Source organism: Carettochelys insculpta, chromosome 32 (assembly GCF_033958435.1).
Source record: "Carettochelys insculpta isolate YL-2023 chromosome 32, ASM3395843v1, whole genome shotgun sequence".
Lineage (NCBI taxonomy): Eukaryota > Metazoa > Chordata > Testudines > Carettochelyidae > Carettochelys > Carettochelys insculpta.
The window spans coordinates 10,290,738-10,304,983 of record NC_134168.1 but is presented as its reverse complement, the minus strand read 5'-3'; the positions used below and the strand labels follow the sequence as shown (position 1 = coordinate 10,304,983).

General features: G+C 50.9%; 2 protein-coding genes across 2 annotated transcripts; one reads left to right on the top strand and one right to left on the bottom strand.

The window, feature by feature from the left end:
- Positions 1-656: 656 nt before the first annotated feature.
- LOC142004744 (olfactory receptor 11A1-like) lies at positions 657-1,607 on the bottom strand. The gene has a single exon (XM_074982420.1). It carries the CDS (start codon positions 1,605-1,607, stop codon positions 657-659), a length of 951 nt encoding a protein of 316 aa, XP_074838521.1.
- Positions 1,608-13,286: 11,679 nt separating this feature from the next.
- On the top strand, positions 13,287-14,246 carry LOC142004934 (olfactory receptor 6B1-like). Its single transcript, XM_074982612.1, has one exon. The coding sequence runs from the start codon at positions 13,287-13,289 to the stop codon at positions 14,244-14,246; it is 960 nt and encodes a 319-aa protein (XP_074838713.1).

Here is a 14,246-nt window from a genome sequence, read left to right as displayed (position 1 = left end):
CAGTAAGTGTTCAATGGCTCCAGACACTGACATTCAAATCTGGAGCTTCACAATGTAACACACAAATTGTCATCATCACGTGCAAACCTACATCAAGCAAATAACCTGCAGTCAAACTCTAATAAGTTCTCAAGCAGCATTTTTCTTTCTTTGCCTATTGGCTGATTTCTCTGATTTCCAGTAGAGTGTGGGGTGTATGGTGAAGTCAACATTTACCGATGTTTACTGATTAATATCTAATGCTTTGGAGCAGACAGATAGATAGATACAGTGTATGGGGATAGATAGATAGATAGATAGATGTGGTCTATGGGAATAGATAGATAAAGCAATTGTTAAGCACTGTACAAAAGAGCAATTCTGGGTAAATTGCATTTGAATGGCATATTATTGTAATTGGTGACATCCAGCCCCACTGAGCTCCATGGGAATTTTGATGTTCATTTCAGCAGAACCAGAATATCATCCATCAATTCTGACACCAGATAAATCTTGATTGTCTCCTTCTGCCGGACTCAGCACCTCCAGTTCTCTTTGCCATAAGTCACCGCTAGCTACTCTGAACACAAAATAGAGCAATCAGTTCCCTACAGCCAAGTCCATTTTCTCAGTTTATTGCCATTTCAGTCACAGCGAAATGAATGACCTGACGCACTCTAGATTGCTGTGCAACCCAAACATTTATGGGCTGCTTTTCTGAGCGCCTTTTTCACCTCCTTGTTTCTCAGGCTGTAGACGAGCGGATTGACCAGAGGGGTCAGGACTGTGTAGAAGACTGAGAAGAGTTTGTTCAGCTCTCTGAGCCTCTGTGTTTTGGGTAGGAGGTAAACAATGATCAGAGTCCCATAGAAGGTTGTAACCACAGTGAGGTGGGAGGAGCAGGTGGAAAAGGCCTTTTGCCTGTCCGTGGTGGATGGGATTTGCAGGATGGTGGAGATGATCCAAACATAGGACGTGATGGTTAGTAGAAATGGGGGCAGCGAGCACACAGCCGACAGGACAAACACCCAGAGTTCTATCGGACGGGTGTCACTGCAAGAGAGTTTCACCACAGGGGTGAAATCACAAAAAAAGTGATCAATGTTTCCGGGGTGGCAGAACGGCAGTTGAAACATCAAAGAGGTTGTCATGGTAATAGCCAAAATGCCACTTGTCCAAGACCCAGCCACCAGCAGGGCACAGAATCTACCATTCATACGAGCCCCATAGTGCAGGGGTTTGCATATCGCTAAGTATCGATCATACGACATCACAGATAAGAGAAAACACTCTGCAGTGACTAGGACTCCAAAAGTATAAAATTGTCCCATGCAGCCACTGAAGGAGATACTTCTGTCCCCAGTCAGGAGACTGGCCAGCAGCCTGGGCAGGATGGTGGAGCTGTAGCAGGTCTCCAAGAAGGACAAATTTCCCAGGAAGAAGTACATGGGGGTGTGAAGGCGCTGGTCAATTACAACTAACACAATGATGAGGCTGTTCCCAGCCATGGTCACCATGTAGATCACTGAAAACAGCAGGAAGAGAAGAACTTGCAGGGCAGGGAGACTCCCAAACCCCAGGAGAATGAATTCTAAGGAAGTTCTGTTGATCCAGTCTGTGTCAGCCATGGGGAGTGACTAGAGAGGGTCCAGCATACCCTGGAAGGGAACATGAACCATATATTGAGACATTAATTTGCTGTTCGCAAACAATGCCATAAGTTTTCCTGCTGGTTACTGGATGAATGTTTGGGTGGGGAATGAGACCGATTGACAGACAACTCCATTTCTGGAACAGATTCCATAATCTGTTTTGAACAGCGGCTTAAAGAAACTGCCGTTCTGTGTAGACACTGAACTGATGCCATGATCTACCAGGCTAGGTCTTCATATGCCAGATGAATACAGGTCATAGCCATGCGAAGGACTACATGGAAAATGATGGAAGCCCTGTTCCATGAGCAACAACATCATTCATTTCATATTGCCGTTTGCTTTTTAACAAATCAGGCTGCTTTGAGGGTCTACATGAAGTAGCCAGGTTCTGCAAAATGGAAATATTTGGGAAGCCAATTGAATGTATTTCTGCCAGGGTGTCCTGTCTCTTCACACCCCACTCAGAGATCCACCGGGTGAGAGCACTGAGCGCAGATGTGGCTAACTGGACTGGCCAGAGATGTCCTACTGAAAACTCAAAAACACACCCAGGGTAAAACTGAGAGGTTTGAAATGGGACATAAATCCACTTACCTTGGACTACAAGCCAAGAAGTGGCTAATTACATGGGTCCAATAAACACCACTCAGGAACCCCCAGTTCTGGCAGGAGTAAGTATGCACTCTCAGGCTCTCTGCACAGGCACTCTGGTGGAGAATGCTCTGGCAGACACCTTGCAGGGAAGGGATCAGAACAGCTCCCCACTGGGGGGAACTGCCCTTGCTTTTGGCAGATGTTTAGTAGCACTGACAGCGCTGGTGTGGTCGCAGTCCCGTTCTGGACGTCACTCACTCAAAATCATGCACTTGGACTCGCCACCAGTCAGTCAGCACCAGCCCAACCACTGTTCAGCTCTACCCAATGTTTTAAATCTCTCTCAAGCCTCCCAGAGAAAATTTAGGAACAAAAGATGACTCTTACCACCAGCCGGTTCAGCCAGTGACGAGAACTGGGAGGCGGACTGGGGGATTCTAAATGGATCCCTTACCCTTCAGATGCATGCTGTGGCCCGATCCCGTTCCTCACCGTCGACCTCTCCAGCTGGAGTTCCAAGCCATCCCATCCTCATCGCCAAATTGTCAGGGAACCCTGTTCCCCTGGGGCACAGTGTCCCCCAAAGGTCTGAGGCTGGAGGTCAAAGCGGTGAGGCAAGAGCGAGATCTAAAAGGAAACTTTATTATGCATGCAGGCTGCCAGCTTACAGAGAATTGGGAGCCCTGAGAAACTGTTTCAGGGGCTTTTTATATAGTTTGTTTAGGCAGTTTAGTCATTAATTGTCTTCTTTAACATATGAAAGTCTCAGCAGAATTGCCCTGAGACGTGTCGGTAAGCACCAGCTGTGCTTGAGGCCAGTTTACACTACCAAGATACATGATAAACCAGACAGAGGAGCCTAAAGGATAAATCGGCTCTAGGGGACAAGGTAGGGACTTCAAAAAAGTGCAGATGACTCCCTAGTATCCCATTTCAGAGGGAGGCCTGGTTAGTGTGGAAAACTCTTTTAACCCTTAAAGCAGTTTTCCCCCCACACTGGAAGGCCTGCAAAGTGCAGTCCTAGGGATGGGGGTTCTACAGGCACCATCTCTAAGAGAAGAAGACTGGTGTGGTGGTTGAGGACTCCCTTCTAGAAGGGATGGACTCATCCATCTGCTGTCCAGACCTGGAATCTTGGGATATTTGCTGCTTACTTGGAGCTAGAATCCAGGATGTGACAGAATCTCTTCCAAAAACCATCAGACCTGCAGATTATTCCTTCCTACTTCTCCATGTGGGAACTAGTGACACAGCAAAGAATGACCTTGAGCAGATCACTGTGGATTGTGTAACTCTGGGAAGGAAATGAAGGGATATGGAGAGCAAGTGGTGTTCTCGTCCATCCTCCCTGTTGAAGGAAGGGGTCCAGGTAGGGATCATCGAATTGTGGAAGTAAATGCGTTGGTCACGCAGGTGCTGCCGGATGAAGGGATTTGGTTTCTGCAACCATGGGACTCTGTTTTGGGAACAAGCATTGCTGGGAAGTGATGGGATCCACCTAACGAAGAGAGGAAAGAGCATCTTTGCAGGCAGGCTTGCAGACCTAGTGAGGAGGGCTTTAAATGAGGTTCGTCGGGGGAAGGTGACACAAGCCCTGAGGTAAGTGGGGAAATAGGGTACCAGGAAGAAACACAAGGAGGAAGGAACAACAAAGGAGGACCCCAATTTAAAAGGAGAAGGTTCGAAAGGAGAAAGTAGGCCATTCAAGTAATTATCAATGGTGGTTGTGCACAAATGCCAGAAGCCTGGGAAACAAACAGGAAGAATTAGAGGCCCTGGCACAGTCAAAGGAGTGTGAGGTAACTGGAATAACAGAGACTTGGTGGGACGATTCGCATAACTGGAGCATGGCCATGTAAGGGTATAAACTGTTCAGGGAGGACAGGCAGGGGAGAGAAGGAGGAGGAGTTGCGCTGTATGTGAGAGAGCAATATGATTGCTCAGAGCTTCAGTACATCAAAGGAGAAAAGCCAGGTGACGGTCTTTGGATTAAGCTTAGAGGTGGGAGCAACAGAGGTGAAGCTGAGGTTGGTGTCTGCTAGAGACCTCCAGAACAGGGAGATAAGGTTTTGTTCAGACAACTAAGAGAAGCTTCCAGACCATAAGCCCTGGTTCTCATGGGAGACTTTAATCACCCAGTCATTTGTTGGGAGACCAATACAGCAGTGCACAGACAAGTCAGGAAGCTTTTGGAGAATGTTGGGGACAACTTCCAGTACAAGTGCTGAAGAAACCAAGCAGAGGCCATGCGCAACTTGACCTGCCACTCACAGGCAAGAAGGAATTAGCAGGAGATGTAGGTGTGGGTGGCAACCAGTGAAGCAGTGATCATAAGATGGGTGATTTCACGATCCTAATGAAGGGAAAGAAGGGAGTGTAAAATACACACCCCGGGCTTCTGAAAAGCAGACTTTGACTCCCCCCAGAGAAGTGATAGGTTGCCTTGAAGGGGAAAGGAGTCTGGCAGAACTGGCAGTATTTGAAAGAAGGCACAGGAACAAACCATTCCAATGTGCAATGAGAAAAGCAAATACAGTAGACAACCAGCTTGGCTTACCAGGGAGATCCTTGGTGAGCTTAGACTCAAAAAGGAAGCTTACAAGAAGTGGAAACTTGGACAGATGACTAAGGAGGAGTATAAATCTACGGCTGGAGAGCACTGGGGGGGTAATCAGGAAAGCGAAAGCACAATTGGAAGTGAAGCTAGCCAGGGATGTGAAGGGCAACAAGAAGGGTTTCTACAGACATGTTAACAATAAGAGGGTGATCAAGGCAGGTGTGGGGCTGTTAGTGGATGAGGGAGGTAACCTGGTGACAGATGATGTGGGAAAAGTTGAAGTACTCAATGCTATGTTTTGCCTCTGACCTCCTGGACAAGGTCAGCTCCCAGACTAGGGCACTAGGCAATGCAGTATGGGCAGGAGGTGGGCAGCCCTTGGTGGGGAAAGCAGAGGTAAAGAGCTATTTAGAAAAGCTAGACACACATATGGGTCTGGATTTAATGGATCCAAGGGCACTGAGGGAATTGGCAGGTGTCATTGCAGAGCCTTTGGCCATTATCTTTGAAAACTCGTGGAGATCAGGAGAGGTCCTGGATGACTGGAAAAAGACAACTGTAGAGCCCACCATTACAAAAGGCAAGAAGGACAATCCCGGGAAGTACTGACCTGTCAGCTGCAGTGAGATGCCATTACTGGTGTGGTCTGTTCTGCTCCCTGCTGTGTTGATAACCTTTGGCCGCGTGCATATTTGCCCTCACTGCAGACTTTGGAGGGCCCCCGATGACCACCAATAAAGCGAGGTGCGAAGGAACTGGAACCAGGTTTATTGTCGTTGACACATGGGCTTTAGCACACTGGGTGTCCCCACCTGGACGCCAGCAGTTTTACACTAATACGTGCATGTGCCTTGACAATGGAAGCAACTCAATTGCTGACAAGGGGGATTCGTTGTTCCCTAGCTCGCTCGGTGCGCCTCAGTTGTGTGATGCTTTTATATCCAGGTACAAACAACTTACGTACACGTTGCGCATCCCAGGGGCCTCTCCTGACGGTAATACGTTGATACCCCTTAATGTAACTAGCTACTATCCATTACCTTGTACATTGTGATAATATCAAAGCAACACCATCCATCATGTTGTCGTAAGGACACTGTAGTGACCCTGGGTCAGAATGTTCCTGGTGCTAAGCTGTTCCCTGGGGGGAGGGTCCTACCACGCAGAATGTCCTGTTATCTTCCTAGAATGTGTGGGTGTATCACAGAGTGCCTGGTGCTGGGCGCTTGTAGGCCCTCTTACTTGTTGTAGCCCTGGGAGTAGACTCTACCTAGCTCACAGGTTTTGCTTTAGCTCTCTGTTGTTCCGGCGTAAGGTGCTTTAGCCAGGCACTGACCATTGTTTAGGCCAAGTCTGGTTGTCAGGCCCTCTCATTACTACATCAGTCTCACCTCAGTCCTTGTAAAAGATTATGGAGAGGATCCCCAAGGGATGGATTTTGAAGCACTTGAAAGACAGGAAAGTGACCAAGAATAGATTCACCCAGGGCAAATCAAGACTGACCAACCTGATTGCCTTCTATGAAGAGGTAACTGTCTCTGTGGACATGGGGAAGGCAATGGGCATGATATACCTGGACTTCAGCGAAGCTTTTGATAGTCCCCCACATCAGTCTTGCCAGTAAGTTAAGGAAGTATGGCTTGGATAAATGGACTGTAAGGTGGGTAGAAAGCTGGCTAGAAGGTTGGGCCCAAAGGGCACTGATTAACGGCTCTGTGTCTGGTTGGCAGTCAGCTTCACAGTGCCCCCAGGATCATTTCTAGGGCTGGATTCGTTCAACATCTTTATCAACGACCTGGATGAAGGGCTAGATTGTACCCTCAACAAATTTGCAGGTGACACTAAGCTAGGGAGACATTGGTGGGTTGGGACAGGGTCCAGAGTGATCTAGATAAATTGTAGGATTGGGCTAAAAGAAATGTTATGATGTTCAAGAAGTACAAGTGCAGAGCCCTGCCCTTGAGACAGAAGACTCTCAAGCACTGTTATGCCTGGAGACTGACTGGGTAAGTTGAAGTGCAGCAGAGAAAGACCTGGGGATTACAGAAGACGAGAGGCTGGATATGAGTCAACACTGTGCCCTTGGAGCCCAGAAGGCTAACGGCATATTGGGGTGCATTAGGAGGAGTCGATCTAGAGAATTTACTATTCCCCTCTACTCAGCTCTGGTGTATTGGAGTACTGCATCCAGTTCTGGGCCTGCCCTTATAAAAAGGCTGTAGACACACTGGAGAGGGTCCAGCAGAGGGCAACCAAATGCTTAGGGGCTGGAGCACATGACCTACCACCATGATCTTCAGCAGTTGTGCCATGGCACACCAGTGTGCCATGAGAACTGTCTAAGTGTGCCGTTGACATTTCAGCACTTTCAGCACTTTCCCCTGCCCCATCTCTTTGCAGAGCCAAGTGTGCGTGTGTGTGTGGGGGGGGAAATTGATCACATTTCACGGCGCATTTAGATGGCAGCATGCCACAGGGGGCTCCAGCAGCAAGAAGGCTAACGGCATATTGGGGGCCCTGGACAGCTGCCTGATTCCCAGCTGGAGTGGGGCGGGCCACCTTCTCCTCTCAGAGGCTTTGCAGAAAACCATGGCAGGCGTGGGGGCGATTGATGACCCTGCACCAGCTGGGACTCAGGCAGCCTTGCTGCTTGTGTCACCAGCCAGCGCAGGGCTGCTCAATTTCCCCTCCTCCCCAGCTCTTTGCAGATTTGCACCATCGCCTTCATCGTACGATATCTGCTTCTGTCCACACTGGGGCTGTGTGCCTGGGTGTGGCCAAGTCCCTGTGTCTGAGCCCTCCCATGTCTCTGCATTGCTCTGTGGGGAGCTGTTACCCCAGTCTGTGCCATTGCTGGGAGAGAGAGCAGAGCCCCGGGCCCAGGACAGCATGGTTGTGTGCCCCAGAGGACATGTAGGCGGGCTCAGTGCTAGGATTAGCACATCAGGGGGCAGTCTCATGGGGATCTCTGGGACCCAATGTTTCTCTCAGTGTATGGAGCCAACACCCTCAGTCAGGAAGGGTAGGGAGGAAACAGGTAGGCCACTCTGGCCTGTAGTCAGGGCAGAGCCCCAGCACAGCCTAAGGCAGGGCCCTGCAACCTGCAGCTCCAGAGCCACATACGGCTCTTCAAGGACATCTTTGTAGCTGCCAACACTAGAATTACAAAGTAAAGAAAACAAAAGCCCTCCGGATTATTTTCGCTAAAGGGTGAATGTCTAAAAGCCCGAAAATGAACAGCTCCAATCTAAATAGCAAATGTGTGGTCTGGACTGCTGGAGAACTCCCCCTTTAGTATGTGCAGTGCATTGAGGGATATGATCCCTGCATCGGTGTTTTGATCGTCTTGATTTGGAAAAGGAGAAGGAAGCTGGCGGGGATCCTGCCAGGAAGGGCAACGCTCATTTTATGGGCTCAAACTGAAATTAAACGTGAACTAAAACTGACATAGTTAAAGTGGGGTCGGAATGGCTTCAAAGAAGAGAAGAATCGAAGATGGGAAGAAAAAATTTCAGAGCGAATGGGCCCAGTCCTTCGCATTTCTATCGAGTTTGTCTGGACTCCCTGGGTGTCAGGGCAATGAGAAATTCACCACCAACAAAAAGTGCAACCGTGAGAGAGATCTAAAAAGTTTGTGAACATCCGTCAGTAAACATTACAAACCATCGTGGGGCTGGTCTTAAACCAGGAGTTACAAAAACCACAGTTGGGGGTTATTTACTAAGGACCGTCTGGCATTCACATACACCGAGGCTCAGGAAGTATTGAGTTTTTTACTGAATTCGAAAGAAAAAAGTCGCTTTTTGCTATCTCAGTTGCCGACCCCTGATGTAGGGACTTAGACAGGGATAAGCACCAGCAGAGTCTAGCATCCCAGCTTGGCAGATGGAAGAATGACAAAGCCCTCTTGGCCGTATGTAGGGCGACTGCCACCCCAGGCATGGAATGGCTGGGGACAGCCACAGACCCTTCAATCTCTGCTGTATTGCAGGCCAAGCCTCTGTCTATGGGGGAGTGGTCCACCACAGATCTTTGTAGGAAGGCTGGGCTTTTCCACTGGCACCTAAGGGAATTTAGTGCCCAGGACCCGACTCAAAAGGGGACCCCTGCTGTCAGCGCCCTTTACAGCTGGAGATAGTGAGGCCCACAGCAGAGCTGGTGCTAGCCAGTGACAGACCCAGGGCTCCAGAGGCCCAATCCACTGTCCCAGCCATGTGGCAAAGGCCCCAAAACCCAGAGGGACCCCTCACCCTTGGTGGTTACAAAGGGCATGGAGGGGAAAGTCCCTCACATCCAGGTGTGTGACCGGGCATGGGAGGAAGGTCTCAGGGGAGGCTGAGCAGAACTGAGTGAGTCGGTCATGCCAGGCAGGGAACTGCTGTAACCTGTGTTGGGGACCCCCGTTCCCCTGGGGTACAGTGTCCCCCAAAGGTCCAAGGCTGGAGGTCAAAGCAGTGAGGCAAGAGTGAGAGCTAAAGGGAAACTTTATTATACATGTGTAGAACCCAGAGGCCCTGAGACCTCATCTGGGGTGAGTGAAGGCCTTTAGCTCACATGGTAGTGTACTGGGCTTTAGCCCCTATGCTCCCAGGTTCTGCCCCTGGGGCTTGCAACCCAGGCCTGTCTGGGTCATGCATGCAGGCTGCTGGCTTGCAGGGAAGTGGGAGCCCTGAGAACCAGTTCCAAGGACTCTTTAGACAGTTAAGTAATTAATTGTCTTCTTTAACATACGAAAGTCTCAGCAAGACATGTCTGCAAGCACCAGATGCGCTTGAGGCCAGTTTACACTACAAAGGAACCTGGTAACCCAGAGAGAGGACCCTACAGGATAAATCATCTCCAGGCGACAAGGTTGGGACTTCAAAGAAGTGCAGATGACCCCTAGTATCCCATTGCAAAGGGAGGCCTAGTTAGTGTGGAAAAACTCCTTTAACCCTTAAATCAGTTTTCCCCCCACACCTGGGGCAAGCTGGTCTGAACTCAGGAGTCTGTGGAGCTGCACCTACGCACAGCTCAGACCCCAGCCTGCTGGGCCGGCAGCCCAGCCACAGGGGAAGGCACTGGCTATGGACGAGCGGGTGAGAAGTTCTGGGAGATGCTGACCTGCTGCACCAGTGATGGGGCAAAATTTTCTATTCCTCTCTCCTGCTGTGGGAACGTCCCCAGGGCTCAGTGTGGCGTTCCCCAGGCAGCCCCCTCGTTAGTTAATTGGGGAAGGGGGAGGGGAGCTGCACAGGGAGGTGCTGGAGCTGGGTGATGCCATTGGACAGGTGAGTATATATGCAGACAGAGGAAGGTCGATGCACGGATCGCTGTGCAGAAGGACAGAGCTATGCAGCACATGCAGCTCGCACAGTCAGGGTATGGAGGCAGAAAGACCAGACCAGCGCAGACAGATTCATGTCGGGCTGCACAGATAAAAAGACTCAGAAGCAAAATCATCATCTAGATTTGTGTCACTCCTTAGTCAGGGGCAGCATCCGTCACCTGCATTGAGCGTTTGCCTGAGTAACGGCTGTGCAAACAAAGACATCCAATGCTGGGTTTAGTGCTGGTCTGCTGCACTGACACAGGAGCGAGGGAAGTTTATCCCTCTGCTCTTGGCACAAAGGGGGCAGCAGACCCCTCGGACTATCTGCTCAGAAGACTGGTTTTCTCACTGTGGAGATCAGCGCACAGCTACACCCTCGGGGTATTTGGCTTGAAGTTATTGGCTGTAATTTCTGTGCTTCATTTTTCTGTGGCTAAATTTCCCTTCTTGCTGGTGGTCTTGTGGGACTATCCTTAGTGGTTTGTTTCATACGAAACAGCCTACCCCTGAGGCCCCAAGTGGTTCCCATGCTGCTAGACAGCAGTCCAGAATCTGTCTGTGCAGGTAAATCATGAAAGGCAAATGCAGAGTGTGTGCCACACCCAAGGAGCAATGCTCACTCATTGCCAGGTTCATCACTTAGCTGACGGGACAGGTAGATATATTGGAGGGCAGGGACAGGGTTTGGAGTGACCTAGATAAATTGCAGGATTGAGCCAAAAGAAATCTGATGAGGTTCAACAAGGACAAGTGCAGAGAGAAATTGAGGCTGCGGGATTTGGGCTAATTTAGTTCACAGAAGAGAAGAGTGAGCGGGGATTTGATAGCAGCCTTCAACTTCCTGAACAAGGCTCTAAAGGGGATGGAGAGAGGCTGTTCTCAGTGGTGACAGATGGCAGAACAAGGAGCAAAGGCCTAAAGTTACAGAGGCTGAGGAGTAGGTTGGGTATTAGGAAAAACTATTTCACCAGGAGGGAGGTGAAGCACTGGGATGCGTTACCTGGAGAGGTGGTGGAATCTCCATCCCTACAGGTTTTTAAGTCCCGGCTCAAAAAAGTCCTGGCTGGGATGATTTAGTTGGGGCTGATCCTGCTTGGGGCAGGGGCTGGACTCGATGACCTCCTGAGGTCCCTTCCAGCCCTGGGATTCTATGATTCAAACCAGGAGTGGATGGGAGCTGTCAGCCTCCGCACAAGCCTCGCTTTGCCTCCAGTATTTATTACAGTGTTAGACATCTAAAAATGCCTGTAGCGGATATGGGGCGGGTGAGGGGGGGCACTAAGAGGTTTGCTGTGGGAAAGGGGTCACGAGTACCACAGCTGGAGAACTGTTTCAGAATGAAAACCCTAAAAAGTAAAACCAGCCAAACTAGAACTGGGACTGACACTGGCAGGATCGGACGCAAAACCCTACAAATTGGTGTTTCTTCTTCCTCTTCTTCTGCTGTTTCTGCGCCTGGTCCATCCTCCTTTCTGTCCCCTGAATGGGAGGTGACAGTATGAGGTGATGCTCAAAGGACAACCTTCTCTGTAGGACACATTTCATTTTGCTTTGGATGAAAAATTGAGGCTTTGACAAAATGAACTTTTTCAAGAAAGGTGACTTGGCTTTCCCCGGAAATTGTATATTTAAAAAACCTGGAAATACGGTTTTTGGCTTAAAATTGAGTGTTTTCAGTTTGGGGGTTTCAGTTTCTGTGAAAAGTGAACGTGTCCCACAAAAACACCCCCCTCCCCCATCAAATTCTGTTCTTACTCCAATGTTCTCAAATGCGCCTTAGAACACAAATCCCGCTGAGCTTTCATCCTGCCAGGCCCTCGGACACATCTGCCCCACTCGGCAGTGCTGTCTTTCAGACAGTTGGGTCAGAGAGGGACACCAGGTCTGATCATTGACACTGACCCAGCAGCAGCACGTTTCATAGATCCCAGCCCAGTGGGGGGCAAACTGCAGTTGTCTGGATGCACCCGGCTCGTCAGGGTCATTCCCTGGGGGCTGTGAGAGCTTTAGCTGAGGTTGACCGTCCACACGCCTGGCTCCCAGATCTCCCACTGGCTGTGGTTGTTAGTTCTCAGCCAACGGGAGCTGCAGGAAGTGGAAGCCAGCACGACCCCGAGGCCCAAGCTGCCTCCCACAACTCCCACTGGCTCAGGACGGCGAATTGTAGTCAGTGGGAGCTGCGGGGCCAGGCCTGTGAACAGTCAGCACCAGCAAAAGGCCTTGTGGCCCACCTGTGGGCGTCCCTGAGGGGATGGGTGCAGCCTGCTGGCCACAGGTTGTCCACCGCTGGTTTAGCCTGAAGTCCTGCGTGACACAGGCCTTAGAACCTCCCCGGACCAATCCAGGCTGGAACGAGAGCAGGTGTGTGAGGTGGAAAACTCAACCTGGCTTTCAAAATGGCAGGTGATGGAGCAGCCCCTGAGCCTCACTGTGAAAGACGTCCCCATTGCTCCGGGTTGGAATTTCTCTCGCTTCAGAATTCAGCTGTTGGAGGGTGTCAGACGGGTTGAAACTCTCTCGTCCAGCAACTTCCCGCGTCCGGCAGGACCATGGATGCTGCTGGGCCAGGGATCTCCAGCTGTGCGGGTTGCAGCAGAGCCCTGCTGCTGGCAGGGAGCCCCTGCTGGAATCCTCCTCTGGGGAGCGTGGGGGGCAGCCATGGGGCAGGCAGCCAGGTCAGGGAGACCCACTGCTAGGAGACTGGCTGGGGTTGGGAAGCGTTACTGTGGGGAGCCCAGCCCCAGCTGGGAGCCCTGCCAGCAGCCCTGCAGCCTGGGACCCCAGCCAGGGCAGGGGGAACCCAGCAGCCCTGCAGCCCCAGGGACCCCAGCCAGGGCAGGGGGGACTCATCAGACCTCTGAGGGAGCCCTACAGGAGAGTCCCCCCTCCAGGCAGCCTGGGGGCCGGACCTCCCCTGACCTCCCCTCATCCACTATATCTCCTCGTTCAGGTGCTGGACGAGGGCATCAGGCTTTGTTGGCTAGATCACAGAGCCCATTATTAGAGACCTGTTTCTCATGTGGGTATTTAAACTTGTTTCCCCCACAACATTGAGGCTTTCGGCCTCCGTGGGATGCAATCTAATAATAAAGATATCAAAGTTGAGAGGTGTGGTAAAAAAGATCTCTTGCAATGGATGTCTGACTTCTGTCTTTCTTTCCTTCTTTCTTCGCAGACCCCCGGGCTCACGATGGAGCAGGAGAACCACACCCGAGTGCGGGAGTTCATCCTTGTGGGATTCCCAACCATCCTGGAGCTGCAGGTGCTGCTCTTTGTGGTGTTCCTCACCATGTACCTGCTGACCCTCCTGCAGAACATGGTCATCATCGCCCTGATCTGGACCAACCTCCACCTCCACAAACCCATGTACTTCTTCCTCAGTCACCTCTCCTTCCTGGAGGCTTGGTACATCTCGGTCACCGTCCCAAAGCTGCTGGTGAATTTCCTGGTGGTGAATAAGAGCATCTCCTTCCTGGGCTGCATGGTCCAGCTCTACTTCTTCCTTGCCCTGGCGTGCTCTGAATGTGCCCTCTTAGCTGTCATGGCCTATGACCATTATGTGGCCATCTGTAATCCACTGCGATACCCAACCATCATGAGCCACCGGCTGTGCCTGCAGCTGGCGGTGGGTTCGTGGCTGACTGGCTTTCTCATTTCCATACTGAAGGTCTTCTTCATCGCCCAGCTGTCGTACTGTGGCCCCAACGTCATCAACCACTTCTTCTGCGACATCTCCCCATTGCTCAACCTCTCCTGCTCTGACATGACAGTGGCAGAGATGGTGGACTTTGTCTTTGCCTTGATCATCCTCCTCATCCCCCTCTCCATCACTGTCACCTCCTACATATGCATCATCGGCACCATCCTGCGCATCCCCACCGCCCAGGGCAGGAGGAAGGCCTTCTCCACCTGCACCTCCCACCTCACTGTGGTCATCATCTTCTTCTCAGCCATCCTCTTCATGTACGCCCGGCCCCAGAGGATCCAGTCTTTCGACCTCAACAAGCTCGTGTCCGTGGTGTACACCATTGCCACCCCCATGTTGAACCCCTTCATTTACTGCCTGAGGAACCAGGAAGTGAAGGGAGCACTAAGAAAGATGTTGGGTGCCAAGAGTGCTGACCCCAAGGTCTCCAGCAGTGACCACTAG